This window comes from Hemiscyllium ocellatum, chromosome 31, assembly GCF_020745735.1.
Source record: "Hemiscyllium ocellatum isolate sHemOce1 chromosome 31, sHemOce1.pat.X.cur, whole genome shotgun sequence".
NCBI lineage: Eukaryota > Metazoa > Chordata > Chondrichthyes > Orectolobiformes > Hemiscylliidae > Hemiscyllium > Hemiscyllium ocellatum.
In genome coordinates, this window is record NC_083431.1 from 51,254,730 (window position 1) to 51,269,622 (window position 14,893).

A 14,893-nucleotide genomic window follows, 5' to 3' on the forward strand; every position below is an offset into this window, starting at 1 on the left:
AGGCTCCAGATGCTCTTTCTCTACCTCTCACATCAGAGAACTCATGGTCAGTTTTCAGATACCTTAGGCAAAAGGGAGGACAGCAGCTGCTGGAAACCAGAGTTTAGATCAGTGTGATGCTGGAAAAGCACAGCGGGTCAGGCAACATCCGAGGGGCAGGAAAATTAATGTTTCGGGCAAAAGCCCTTCGTCAGCCCTTTCTGATACCTCAATCTGCCATTCCCTAAAGAGACTGTACCACGGAGCTGAAAGTTTATTGGAGAATAGAGCTCAAAATGACACCATTCCGATAAAGTGAGGGGTCAGATGCTGTGTTTGCAAGTGAATGGTTTCTCCAGGATACCAGTATATCCCTTGCTTTCTCTGAACAGAAATGTCACAAAAGCTAACAAAGGGTTAATAAAAATTAATTTACTTCTCCTCGTTTCTTTTTTGCATATACACTACGTTGTCGGTTCCAGATGGTCTCAGACCATAAGTGGAAATGCTGGTTGTTAACCAAGAAATAGCTTTGTCAACAGGCTCCGCCCATCAGGGTTAAACAAGTTATCAGACAGACAGCCGTTTACAGATGTTCTGGTGACTGCACCCACTGTTGAAGGGTCAGAGCTTCCACTTTGGCGAGAACCGGCCTCTCTCTGCAATGATGGAAACAGACAGGCTGCTCACAAATGTTTCTGACTTCTTTTTCGAGTATGACACCCCTCGGATGGTGACCATCAGAAACAAAAGAATTGGGTTAATTTTTCGATTGATCCAGCTAGGAGTGCTAGCTTACATCATTGGGTAAGAGTACATTTCTTTAACCCTTTAGTCTGAGTGTAAACCTGTCAGCAGCAGAGTTTGGCTGAGAGCCACAGTTGTGATAAAAAGCCTGTACCTTTGCGTTATCTGCAAGAAAAGTGTTGATACTTTTCCCAGACAGCACTAAAATGGTACTAAAATGGCACTAAAATGGCACTAAAATGGCACTAAAATGGTACTAAAATGGCACTAAAATGGCACTAAAATGGCACTAAAATCTCCAGTGTTGAAATTACACTTCTCGTTGATGAACGTGGACGGGCAAATGTTAAATTTCTGTAATTCCTGCTGAGTGTAAATCCAAACTCTGAATATCCACTTGGTAAATAAATCTTGACATTCATCACCTCTAATGTGAAGGCATTCTTTCTGCTATTTGAATTGAGTTTATTTCTCTCTAGTTTCCCTATACAAGGATGGGTTTTCGCTGTTGGTCAGGTATTTTGGGAATGGGCGTACAGCTGGAATTTCCAAGGCTGGGGAGCCAAGGCCAACAATTCAGCGTCAACGTTAATGACACACTTTAGGCCCCATATTGGGGTGGCATATTCTATAAGGTTGACCATATCGTCTCTTGGTCTACTGGCCAGCTCAATGTCCTTCAACGCATGCCTTACCAAATACATCTCTGTCTTACTGTCTGGTCACAAGCATTATTGGATTGGCTGCCCATTGCAGGCAATTGTATTGAAGTCAGTAGAAGATTTTTCTTTATTCATTCATGGGATGTAACGAGGTTTTTGTCCAATATATACAGGAGGGTATCCTGACACACTATGTCGAAGGGTCAACAAGAAGGGAGGCCACATTGGATCTGGTGCTTGGTAATGAACCAGGCCAGGTGTTTGAGTGGTAGGTGAGCACTTTGGACAGAGTGACCATAATTCAGTTGCGTTTAGTTTAGCGATGGAAAGGGATAGGTATATGCCACAGGGTAAGAGTTATGCATGGGGGAAGGGCAATTATAATGCAAGTAGGCAAGACTTTGGATGTATAGAATGGGGCAGCAAAATGCAGGGGACGGGGACAATCGAAATGTGGAGCTGGTTTAAGGAACAGCCATTACGTGTCCTTGATAGGAATATCTCTGTCAGGCACGGAGGAAGTGACAAGCTAAGGGAACCGTGGTTTACTACAGAAATTGCATCTCTTGTTAAGCAGAAGAAGGAGGCTTATGTGATGAAGAGACGAGATGGTACAGATGAGGCGATGTCAAGTTACAGATCAGCTTGGAAGAATTTAAAGAAAGAGTTAAGAAGAGCAAAGCGAGGACATGAGCAGTCTTTAACAAATAGAATAAAGGAGAACCCTAAAGCTTTCTATAGGTATGTGAGGAATAAAAGGATGACTCAGGTAGGAATAAGGCCAGTCAAAGACAGAAGTGGGAAGTTGTGTGTGGACCCTGTGGGGGTCGGAGAGGTGCTAAACAAATATTTCTCATCGGTTTTCACTCAGGAAGAGGAGAATATTGTAGAGGAGAAGAATGAAATACGAGATATTAGACTAGAAAGGATCAAGGTTGACAAAGAAGAGGTGTTATCAATTCTAGAAGGAGTGAAAGTAGACAAGTCCCCTGGGCCGGATGGGATTTATCCGAGGATTTTCTGGGAAGCTAGGGAGGAGATGTTGGAGCCATTGGCTTTGATCTTTGAGTCGTCATTGTCTACATGTTTAGTACCAGAGGAAGGGCAGTAGAGATGGGGCAGCACGGTGGCACAGTGGTTAGCACTGCTGCCTCACAGCGCCAGGGACCTGGGTTCAATTCCCGCCTCAGGCGACTGACTGTGTGGAGTTTGCACGTTCTCCCCGTGTCTGCGTGGGTTTCCTCCGGGTGCTCCGGTTTCCTCCCACAGTCCAAAAATGTGCGGGTCAGGTGAATTGGCCATGCTAAATTGCCTGTAGTGTTAGGTAAGGGGTATATGTAGGGGTATGGGTGGGTTGCGCTTCGGCGGGTCGGTGTGGACTTGTTGGGCCGAAGGGCCTGTTTCCACACTGTAAGTAATCTAATCTAGATGACTCAGGTAATTATAGACCAAGAAGCCTTACGTCTGTTGTAGGAAATGTTTTGGAAAGGATTATGAGAGACAGGATTTATAATCATCTAGGAAGCAACAGTTTGATTGCAGATAGTCAACTTGGTTTCGTCAAGGACAGATCGTGTCTCACAAACCTCATTGAGTTTTTGAGAAGGTGACCAAGCATGTAGATGAGGGTAAGGCTGTTGACGTGGTGTACATGGACTTCAGTAAAGTGTTTGATACAATTCCACATGGTAGGCTTTTGGAAAAAATGCAGAGGCATGGGATTGAGGGTGATTTAGCAGTTTGGATTAGAAACTGGCTTTCTGTAAGTAGGCAGCAAGTAGTTGTTGATGGAAAATATTCAGCCTGGAGTCCAGTTACTAGTGGTGCGCCACAAGGATCTGTTTTGGGACCACTGCTGTTTGTCATTTTTATAAATGACTTAAATGCAGGCATAGATGGATGGGTTAGTAAGTTTGCAGATGACACTAAAGTCGGTGGAGTAGTGGACAGTGTGGAAGAATGTTACAGGTTGCAGGGGGACTTGGGTAAACTGCAGAATTAGGCTGAGAGGTGGCAAATGGAGTTTAATGCAGCTAAATGTGGAGTGATTCACTTTGGAAAGAATAACAGGAAGACAGAATACTGGGTCAATGGAAAGATTCTTGGTAGTGTGGATGTGCAGAGGGATCTTGGAGTCCATGTACATAGATCCCTGAAAGTTGCCACCCAGATTGATAGTGCTGTTAAGAAGATATCCGGAGTGTTAGGTTTTATTGGTAGAGGGACTGAGTATCACAGCGGTAATGTCATGCTGCAACTATACAAAATGCTAGTGTGGCCGCACTTGGAATATTGTGTACAGTTCTGGTCGCCATATTTCGGGAGGGATGTGGAAGCATTGGAAAAGGTGCAGAGGAGATTTACCAGGATGTAGCCTGGTCTGGAGGGAAGGTCTTATGAAGAAAGACTGAGAGACTTGGGTCTGTTCTCATTGGAAAGAAGAAGGCTAAGGGGGGATTTGATAGAGACATACAGGATGATCAGAGGATTAGATAGAGTGGACAGTGAGAGTCTTTTTCCTAGGATGATGATGTCAGCTTGTATGAGGGGGCATAGCTACAAATTGAGGGGTGATAGATTTAAGACAGATGTCAGAGGCAGTTTCTTTACTCAGAGAGTGGTAAGGGTGTGGAATGCCCTGCCTGCCGATGTAGTTACCTCAACCTCATTAGGGAGATTTAAACAGTCCTTGGATAAGCACATGGGTGATGATGGGATAGTATAGGAGGATGGCCTTAGATTATTTCACAGATCGGTGCAACATCGAGGGCTGAAGGGCCTGTTCTGAGCTGTATTATTCTATGTTTTATGATCTATCAGTACCATCCCCAAATTCACTTAAACTAAATGGCTTTCTAGGCTATTTCAGGGGTCAGTTAAGAGTCACCCACATTCCTGTAGGTCTGGATTCACATGTTGGCCGGACCAGGGAAAGACAACAGATTTCCTTCCTTAAGTGAACATGGTCAGCACGGACTAGTGAACAGAAGGGTCTGTTTCCATGCTGGATGACTTTATGACTATGACATGGTGTCACTTCAGGCCAACCACTTTGATCATGAAACCCAGAGTGGGACGGGGATATGCAGTCTAGGTGGATTAACCATGAGAAAATGCAGGGTTAAAAGGATAGGGAGGGAGATGGGTCAGGGTAGGATGCTCTTTGGAGAGTTGGTGTGGACTCGATGGGCTGAAAGGCCTGCTCCCACACTATGGGGATTCTATAGTTCTAAGTGAACCAGATAGGCTTTTATAACAATTGAGGCACAGTTACCATTACTGAGACTAGTGTTCAATTCCAGATCGTTCTAATTGATTTTGTAGAAATCCTGCCAGCTGTTGCTATGGGATTTGAACCCATGCCCCCACAGTTTTGGTGTTACCCTCTAGTATTATGAAACCAGCGATATTGCCACTTCACTGCCATCGTCCAATAACCAGCAGGCACTGAGGTGAATGCCATTGTGCAGTTGTGGTCTGGCCAATCACTTGTAGAGATTCAGCTAGCATCTGACAGCTAATGCAAGTGTAGTAGCTTTATGCCACAGATCAGTTCACCTCACTGTCAGTCATGTTGCCTGGACTCCACATTCTTTTCAGGTGTTTTTCTAAACCCCTCCATACTGATTCGGTATTAATGTTGCCCATCATTTCCTCCAACACTTTGCGTTTATTGTTATTAAGTTACATCTTGCATCCGTCAGCCCATTTGTATAAATGATCCTAACACTTATCTGCATCCTCAGATTTGACTACACTTCCCCTTTTAGTGTTAACCATGAATTTGCCGTCTTCACAGTACTTTCACAGACATGTGGACACAGCAGTTTGAACAATTAACCCACTCACTGCCACCAGTTCTGCAAAAAAAAGGTTCCATGCACCAGAAACCGCTGGAAAACCTCTGTCAGACCATGCAGCATCAGTGGAGAGTAGAGACAAGCTTTACCTTTTAACATAGCAGCTCTGATCAAGCTTACAAATTAAGAGACCTGCTGAGTTCGATTTCTCTGTGTTATGTAGCAGGCATTACTCAATTCTGGAATGTCAACGGCTCTTTAATCATTGAGAAACTGATGACTCATAGAATCATACAGTACAGAAGTGGCCATTTGGCCCATTGAGCCTGAACAACAGAAAATATACTGCTACCCATCCTAGTCCCATATTCCCACATAAGGCCCATAGCCTTGAATGTTGTGACACTTCAGGTGTTCATCCAAGTACTTTTTAAAGAAAATTATCTTTCCTCAACTCCCCACTAAACCTCTTCCCTTGCACTTTAAATTATGGCCCTTGTTAATGACTCGTCGACTAAGGGGAACAAATACTTCCAATCCATCCTGTTCACGCCCCTCATAATCTTATACACCTCTATCAGTCATCTCTCAATCTGGTCTAGTCTGAAGACAACAACCTCAGCTTATCAAGTTTCTCTTCATCGCTGAAATGCTCCGTCCCAGGCAACATTCTAGTGACTCTCTTTCACACACCCTCAACTACAATCACATTCCTCCTACAGTGCGATGACCAGAGCTTCACACACAGTACTCCAGCTCATTCCAGTACACTCCAAGATGACCTCCCTGCTCTTAGAATTTATTGCACAGCAAAAGCAAGCAACCCATACGCCTTCTTAATCACGCCTGTACTGCCATCTTCATGGATCTGTGGATAAACACTCCAAGATCCCTCTGTTCCTTTGAGCTTCCTAGTGTCTTGTCATTTATTAAGTATTCCCTTGTCTTGTTCTTCCTTCCAAAGTGCATCACTTCACATTTATCAGGGTCAAAGCCCATCTGCCATTGCTCTGTCCATCTGACCAATCTGTCTATAATCTCCAGTAACCTAACACCTTCCACCTCTCTGTCAACCTACATCATCGATGAGTGATCAACAGCCTTGGAGTAAAAAGTGAGGTCTGCAGATGCTGGAGATCAGAGCTGAAAATGTGTTGCTGGTTAAAGCGCAGCAGGTTAGGCAGCATCCAAGGAACAGGAAATTCGACGTTTCGGGCCAGAGCCCTTCATCAGGAATTCCTGATGAAGGGCTCTGGTCTGAAATGTCAAATTTCCTGTTCCTTGGATGCTGCCTAACCTGCTGCGCTTTAACGATCAACAGCCTTGACCAGATTAGCCATCAGCTGGACAAAATACGACCACAGCACTCTGTACAAATTAGATTTTGTCTTTTCTGTTCTGGAGGAGCAACAGACTTACTTAAAACGGGAGCGCTGGTGGCGTAGTGTTAATGTCACCAGACTAGAAATCCGGAACTCATACCTAATGTTTTGGAGACGCGGGCTTGAACCCATCATGGCAGATGGAAAAATTTTAAGTCATTAAAAAGCTGTCCCACTAGTGACGATGTAACACTGTCAATTTTTATTGGGGTTCACTAACATCCATCAGAATTTTTTTTAGATTCCCTACAGTGTGGAACAGGCCCTTCGGCCCAACAAGTCCACACCGACCCCCCGAACAGTAATCCACTCAGTCCCATTTCCCTCTGACTAATGCACCTAATGAGCAATTTAGCATGGCCAATTCACCTGACCTGCACATCTTTGGACTGTGGGAGGAAACCGGAGCACCCGGAGAAAACCCACACAGACACAGAGAGAATGTGCAAACTCCATGCAGACAGTCGCTCAAGGCTGGAATCAAACCTAGGACCCTGGTGCTGAGAGGCAGTAGTGGTAACCACTGAGCTACCATGCCACCCCCTGATGTCCTGACCTTGTCTGCCCTACCTATGACCCTAGGGCCATAGAAGATCTGATCCGCATGGACATGTTGGACTTAAGGGTCTGTTTCCATTCTGTACATCTCTATGACTCTAAATGTGGTCAAATCTTCAGGATGGCTGATAAATGCTAGCCCATAGCTGTAAGATGAGGAGAGGAAGTAAGAAGCTCAAATAAATTGAAACACAAAGAAGAGGTTAGATTAGATTAGATTACTTACAGTGTGGAAACAGGCCCTTCGGCCCAACAAGTCCACACAGACCCGCCAAAGCGCAACCCACCCATGCCCCTACATTTACCTCTTACCTAACACTACAGGCAATTTAGCATGGCCAATTCACCTGACCCACACATCTTTGGACTGTGGGAGGAAACCGGAGCACCCGGAGGAAACCCACGCAGACACGGGGAGAACGTGCAAACTCCACACAGTCTGTCGCTTGAGTCGGGAATTGAACCCGGGTCTCAGGCGCGGTGAGGCAGCAGTGCTAACCACTGTGCCACCGTGCCGCCCGTAATTGGACATCACTGAAGAATATCGTGGAAAAGCAATTGGAATAAGAAAGTGGTTGCCCAGGCGATAAAAGATGACAAAAGGACAAAGAGAACGTGAGAAAAGAATAGCAGGCAATTAAAAAAAACTTTTATAAATATAGAAAAGTAAACAGTGTCAAAGAAAAGGCAGGGTCAGTTAGGAAGAGGAAATGAAACCTTCTTGTCAAGGAACTGGGAACTTTGCACTGGTCTTCACAACAGAAGAGAATGGAGTTAATGTCACAAGATAACAGGAGCAGGGAGAGATACTGGACAAGATGAAAACTGATAGAAAGCTGTCTTCGCTCAACACTAGTTGGCCACCTGGTCCAAAGGGACCACATTATCAGTTGCTAAGGGAAGCTGGGTTAAAGATAACACAAGTTCTGACCACAATCTTTTGATCTTCCTTAGATATGGGAGTGGTCCTTGAGGGCTGGGATATTGTAAAATTTTGTTTATTCACTGGTGGGACATCAGTATCACTGAGTGGGCCAGCATTTATCACCTGCCCTGACAGTGATAAGCCATTGCCCTGTAATAGGAAACAAGCATAAACCTGATAACTATGGGTGGGAAGCATCATATTATTGCAGCGTGAAGCTGCAGGAAAGAAATGTCATTAAAAAAATGAATTCTGACTTGGAGAATCATTTGCTGATAAGGTGCAATCAGCATAGATTTGTCAACGGAAACAGTCTGACGAATCTTACCAGGGAACGGTAACAAAACTAAAACAGTAAATACATAAGTGGACTCTCAAAGACATGTATTGAAGAATCTCCAACCAGCTTGATTAAACAAATACACGGTGGCATTAAAGGGTCTGCAGTAACTTGGCTATATGACTGACTAAGAGATCAAGGTAGCATATGTTGAGTAGGTCACTTTTCTAACTGAAAGAACATATTTAGTGGACATTCCTGGTGTATTATTAGAAATATTGTTTTTGATGGTAGAGATAAATGGCCTGGACTTGGGTCTCAGACAGTGTTTCCCAAATGGGGTTGCGAGCTGACATTTCGGGATAGTAAGCTCTCAGGCAGCAATGGCCAGTGAGCAATGCCAGCCTGTTTGCCCCACTTTCATGGCTCCTCGCTGCCCAACCCCACTGTCAGTTTCATTGAGGAGTTGCAAGCCTCAAAATGGGTCACAGAGGGAAAACATTAGGGAAGCACGGGTACAGGGTGTGTAGGTTTGGAGTTTGTAGTTGTTACAAACGTGCCAATGTGATAAATGGAGAACAAGATAGTAGGACACTTCAGGAGAACATAGAGTGGTGAGATGGTCAGCCATATAGAAACACAGAAGATAGGAGCAGGAGGAGGCCATTCAGCCCTTCCCACCTTTTCTGCCATTCATCACAGCCATGGTCGATCATTCAATTCAATAGCATAATCCTGCTCTCTCCCCACAACATTTGATCCCATTCAACCCAAAAGCTTCCCCTTGAATGCCTTCAATGTTTTGACATCAACTCCTTCCTGTGGTAATAAATTCCACAGACTCACCACTCTTTGGATGAAGAAATGTCTCCTCATCTCCATCCTAAATTGTCCACCCCGAATCCTCAGACTGCCACCCCTGGTTCTAGACACACCCACCATCTGGAACATTCTCCCTGCATGTACTGTGTCTAGTCCTGTTAGATTCCCCTCCCTTATTCATTGAACTCCAGTGAAAACAATTAACCCAGTCAATCTCTCCTCATACCTCAGTCTTGCCATCCCCAGGATCAGCCTGGGAAACCTTCCCTACACTCTCCCTCGAGAGCAAGAGCATCCTTCCTCAGAAGAGTAGACTAAAACTGTACACAATATTCTAGGTGTGGCCTCACCAAGGCCTTGTATAACTGCAACAACACATCCCTGCTCCCGTACTCAAAACCTCTCACAATGAAAGCCAACATCCCACTTGCCTTCTTTACTACCTGCTGCACCTGCATGCTTACCTTCAGTGACTGGTGCACAAGGACACCCAGGTCCCACTGCACACTCCCCACTCCCAATGTACAGCCATCCAGGTAATAATCTGCCACCTTGTTTTTGCTTCCAAAGTGTATAACCTCACATTTATCCAAATTAAACTGCATCTACCATTGAGTTGCTCACTCACCCAACCTGTCCAGATCATGCTGAAGGATCCCTCCATCCTCATCACAGCTTACCCTCCCACCCAACTTGGTAACTCTGCAAACTTTGAGATGTTACATTTTGTTTCCTCATCCAAATCACTGATATATATTGTGAATAGCTGGGGTACCAGCACTGATCCCAGTGTCACCACCACTAGTTACTGCCTGGCAGTTTGAAAAGGACCAATTAATTCCTACACTGTTTCCTCTCTGACAACCAGTTTTCTATACATCTCAATACACTTCCCCCAACCCCGTGCACTTTAATCTTGCACAATAATCTCTCATGTGGGACTTCGTCAAATGCTTTCTGAAAATCCAAATACACCACATTGATTGGCTCCCCCTTGTAAACTCTGCCAGTTACATCTTCATAGAATTCCAACAGATTTGTTAGCCATGATTTCCCCTTCATAAACCCATGCTGACTCTGTCTAATCTTGCCACTGCTTTCTGAATGCTCCACTATAGAGATGTTAATAATTGTTTTGAGAACTTTCCCCGCTATGATGTTAGGCTGACTGGCCTATAATTCCCTGTTTTATCTCTACCTCCCTTTTTGAATATCGGAGTGACATTAGCTCCCCTCCAATCTACAGGGACTGTTCCAGAGTCTATAGAATCCTGGAAAATGACCACCAATGCATCTCTTATTTCTGGTGCCCCTTCCTTAAGGGCCCTGGCATATAGATTACCAGGCCCTAGGGGTTTATCCATCTTCAATCCCACCAATTTTCCCAGCATCATTTCTCTACTAATATTGATCTCCCTCAGTTCTCGCCTCTCACTAAACCTTGCATACCCCAACATTTCTGGTGTCTGAGTTATGTCCTGTTTTGTGAAGACAGAACCAAAGTATGTATTCAGTTGCTCAGCCATCTTGGTCTATGGGGACCTACATTTGTCTTCACCCATCTCCTCCTCTTCACCTTAGTATCAGCCTTTACATTCCCTGTGAGTTTACTTTCATACTGCATTCTCCCCTTCTTAATCAATCCATTGCTCCTTCTTTGTTGAATTCCAAACTGTTCCTAATCCTCACACCTATCTTTTTTTTCTTGACCAATCTGTATGCTTCTTCCTTGGATCTGATACTATCTGTAATTTCCTTGGCAGATACAATGTGACAGATACAATTTAATGATGAGCCAAACTTTATGAGAATGGCAAGGCTATATAATCTAATTGGCATCATTTTGAGGGAGATAGGGTTAGATATTCTCAAATTTAAAAGGTAGTTTTTTTGTCAAATAAAAAGTGAAGAGGTCAGGTGATTTCTTTCTTGTCAATACATAAAGAAACTAGGAGAACCCTGAGCTATTTCTTAGGTCTAGACAAGTCTTGACTAAGTTATTAAAATGCAAATCTCCTTTCTGGACATATATCTGAAAAGTCATTAAAATACCAATGAACTTTCTTGTAGTTAATGGTTTCCATTCTCCAATTAATCTTTTCACTCCAAACTTGAAATCGAGAAAATGGATGTGAGAAACATGATTTTATCAAGTGAGCAAATGGATATGTAATACCTGAACTGTATTATCTGACAATGTTCAACCCATCCAAATTATTTATGAGGGCTGAAATAACTCTTCACAGGCTGGCATTCTATCGCCAATCACCTTTTTGTCTACAGATGCACAGCCTTTGACAATAGCACTGCCTCTCACTGAGTCAGGTATTCAGAGTGCAAAGATTCATGACATTCACCCTTTCATGTCAGCTAGGGCTCCTTGATTGGACCAGATTAATAGCCCCAATCAGGGAATTTGTGTTCTATGAGGTCCACCTGACTGACCTCATTACAATCACTGCAAAGACAATAAAAATAGATATTCTGATCACAAGAAGTTTGTGATAAAGAGGATTAAGAAGACCAGAACATCTAACCTAGCGAAAGAACAAGTCCCTGTCTGAGGGAACACCACTAGACAGAGACTTCAGCTGACCTTGAAATCCTTCTGCCTAAAGAACTGTTTGGACTGGAGAAATCGGCTCCTGTGAACATAAAACACCAACCAGTCTGTCTTTCTGAAACCACAAGAGATTTTCCCTTCAGTGAAAGGAAAGAAAAGGACAAAAAAATGTCAGCACCATTTCCAGTCTTCCCAAGGGACAATCAAGTACCACAGAAAACTTTTAAAATCCTAAGACCTATAGACATGCTATTTGTGTAATCACAATCTTTCCCAAAGTGAGTGCATGTGGCTGTAATTTCTTATGTTGAATAATAAACATTAGTCTTTCTTTTAAGACTTACAAAGAAGCCTGGCATTTGTCTGTTAACACTCAGAGATTTAAATGTCTTTTTAAAACTTGGTGTTGTCATTTAGCTACTGATCATCTCTCCCTATTCATAACTGGGGCGCTGAATACAGGACATTTATTTGAAATGTTGGAAGCGATGAGGGCAGGGGTGGCTGTAGTGTTGATGCAGATAGCAAAAAATGTTTCCTCTCTCAAATTGGTTTTTACAGGTCAGAGAAAGTGCTGACCATTTTTTACACGGTGTGTAATGATAGCAAGGGATATGTTTCCCAAACATTAACTGAGAGAACCATAGTTTAAAAGGTTTAATGCCAGTAGAATTCTTAAAATGCATCCAGGACAGTTTTTCTGCCATTATATTGAAGGATCCATAAGAGAAGGAGTGGTTTGAACGTAATTTTGAGCAACAAAGCTGGACAAGTGGTTGCAATATCAGTGGGAGAGCATTTTGCAGAGAGTGATCATAACTTGGCTAGGTTCAAAATTGCTATGGATGGGCCTGAAATCAAAGTTCCAAACTGGGCAAATACAATTTTAATAGGATTCAGATATACTGGGAGCAGATGTTTCTAGGTACCTATGTGTCAGAACAGTGGGATGTATTCAAGAAGGAAATATGGAGAGTGAAGGATCAACATGTTCAAATGTAAAGGGCAGATATCCTGTGAACTCTGGATATTGAAGAATAAACAGCATGGGATAAAGAGAAAAAAGGAGGGTTATGGCCGATACTGAGGGCTCAAAACGGGACAAGCCCGAGAGGAGTATAGACGGTGCAAGAGGATAATTTTTTTTCCCAGAATTATAGAAAGATAGATAATCTGGAATGAACTTCCTGAAGAAGTGGTGGATGTTTCAAAGGCATTTGGATTAGTACATAAATAGGAAAGTGTGGAGGGATATGGGCCAGGAGCAGGCAGGTGGGACTAGTTTAGTTTGGGATTATGTTTGGCCTGGACTGGCTGTGCCAAAGGATTAGTTTCCGTGCTGTATGACTCTATGACTCTGTTACAACACAATCCAAGCCACACAATATCCTGCTTAGAAGGACATTGCTGATGCTGCATCGTCACTCCGTCAGGATCCTGGAACTGTCTTCGTAACAGGATTAGGGCTGTCCGTCCACCATTCCAGATTACACTGATTCAAGAGGGCAGCTCCCCACCACATTCTCAAGGCCAGTTGGGGATCAGCAACAGATCCTTGTGAAACAAACCAGTCATAACCACATCCACGAGAGAATTTTACTAAATAATATCGTTATAAAGAAACATTAAAATAAAAATATGAAATAATAAAAGAATTGCACAATTGGGATAAACTGATTATAGGTTAACATGTGGAGTGCAGGGTTTTGTAGACAGCTCTTTTAAAGAACTAATACAGAAATGGTGGGATGAGAGGCCCTCCCTGCTATTCTGTATATCTACGTCAGTAAGATTCAAATATTATCCACCTTGTTAGACAGGGTGTAGATCAGAGATCAGTACATCTCTGTTGGAATGATTCTTACGACTGCTGCACTTGTTTACAGAGGCATCATGCTGGGTGTGGAACTTGAAGCATAAAATATTCTGAGCACATTAGTGCAATTGGAACTTTATTAGCTTTATTTACCAACTCACACAAACAAACAGTGAGGTGACCCTGTTGTCAAGACAAGTTATAGAGTCATAGAGTTATACAGCACGGAAACAGGCTGTTCGGCCCAATTCATCCATGCTGACTCGATATTCTAAACTGATGTGAGTCCATTTGCCAGCATTTGGCCCACATCCTTCTGACCCCTTCTTTTTATATACCCTTCCCGATGCTTTCAAAATGTTGCAATTGTACCAGCCTCCACCACTTCCTCTGGCAGCTCATTCCATACCCGTACCACCCTCTGTGTGAAAACACTGCCCCTTAGGTCCCTTTTAAATATTTCCCCTCTCCCCTTAAACCTATGCCCCCCAGCTTTGGACTCCTGAGGAAAAGACTTTAACTATTCATCCTATCCATGCCCCTCATGATTTTATAAACCTCTTCAGGTCTCTGACGCTCCAGGGAAAATAGCCCCAGCCTATTCAACCTTTCTCTATAGCTCAAATCCTCCAATCTTGGAAACATCCGAGTCAATTTGTTCTGAACCCTTTCAAGTTTAACAACATCTTTCCTATAGAAGGATGACCAGAATTGGAAAGTGGCCTCACATGACATCCCAACTCTTGTACTCAATGGACTGACCAATGAAGACAAGCGTGCCAAACCTCCTGTCTACCTGTGACTCCACCTTCAAGGAACAATGCACCTACACCCTAGGTCTCTCTGTTTGGCAACACACCCCTGGACCCTGCCATTAAGTGTTTAAGTCCTGCACCGGTTGCCCTTACCAAAATGCAACACCTCACATTTATCTAAATTAAACCCCTTCTGCCACACCTTGGCCCTTTGGCCCATCTAATCAAGCTGCTGGAAATAACACAGTGCAGATAGGGAGCAAGCCTGGTGAGATGGGGCAGCTGGACATTTCCTTTAAAACAACCTGCAAACTTTATTTTTAAAATTCCACGGCCCTAGTTTGAACTTCAAAGATAACAAAGGTATTAAATCTTAGGAGGGCCTGTAGGATATCTTCACAGCTTCCGATTTCAGCAATATGGATGGAATACCCACAGGGCACCTGGGGGAGAAACATAAATAAAACCTCAGATGTCAAGTTTCAGACACAATTCTTGCAAGCATCAGTCTAGTGTTAAATGTCATCACTCTTTTAACTGTTAGAGCTCCCAGCTAACTGTTAGAGCTCCCAGCTAACTGTTAGAGTTCCCAACTTACTGTTAG

The 14,893-nt window shown here is 43.5% G+C and overlaps 1 protein-coding gene across 1 annotated transcript in view; it reads left to right on the forward strand.

Moving 5' to 3' along the window:
- The first annotated feature begins 470 nt into the window (after positions 1-470).
- The window catches only part of p2rx1 (purinergic receptor P2X, ligand-gated ion channel, 1), a 103,344-nt gene continuing 88,921 nt past the window's right edge, over positions 471-14,893 (forward strand). Inside the window, exon 1 of the mRNA XM_060848080.1 lies at positions 471-786. Coding sequence (XP_060704063.1) covers positions 644-786 — 143 coding nt within the window. The 5' untranslated portion in view covers positions 471-643. The remainder of the gene's footprint in view (positions 787-14,893) is intronic.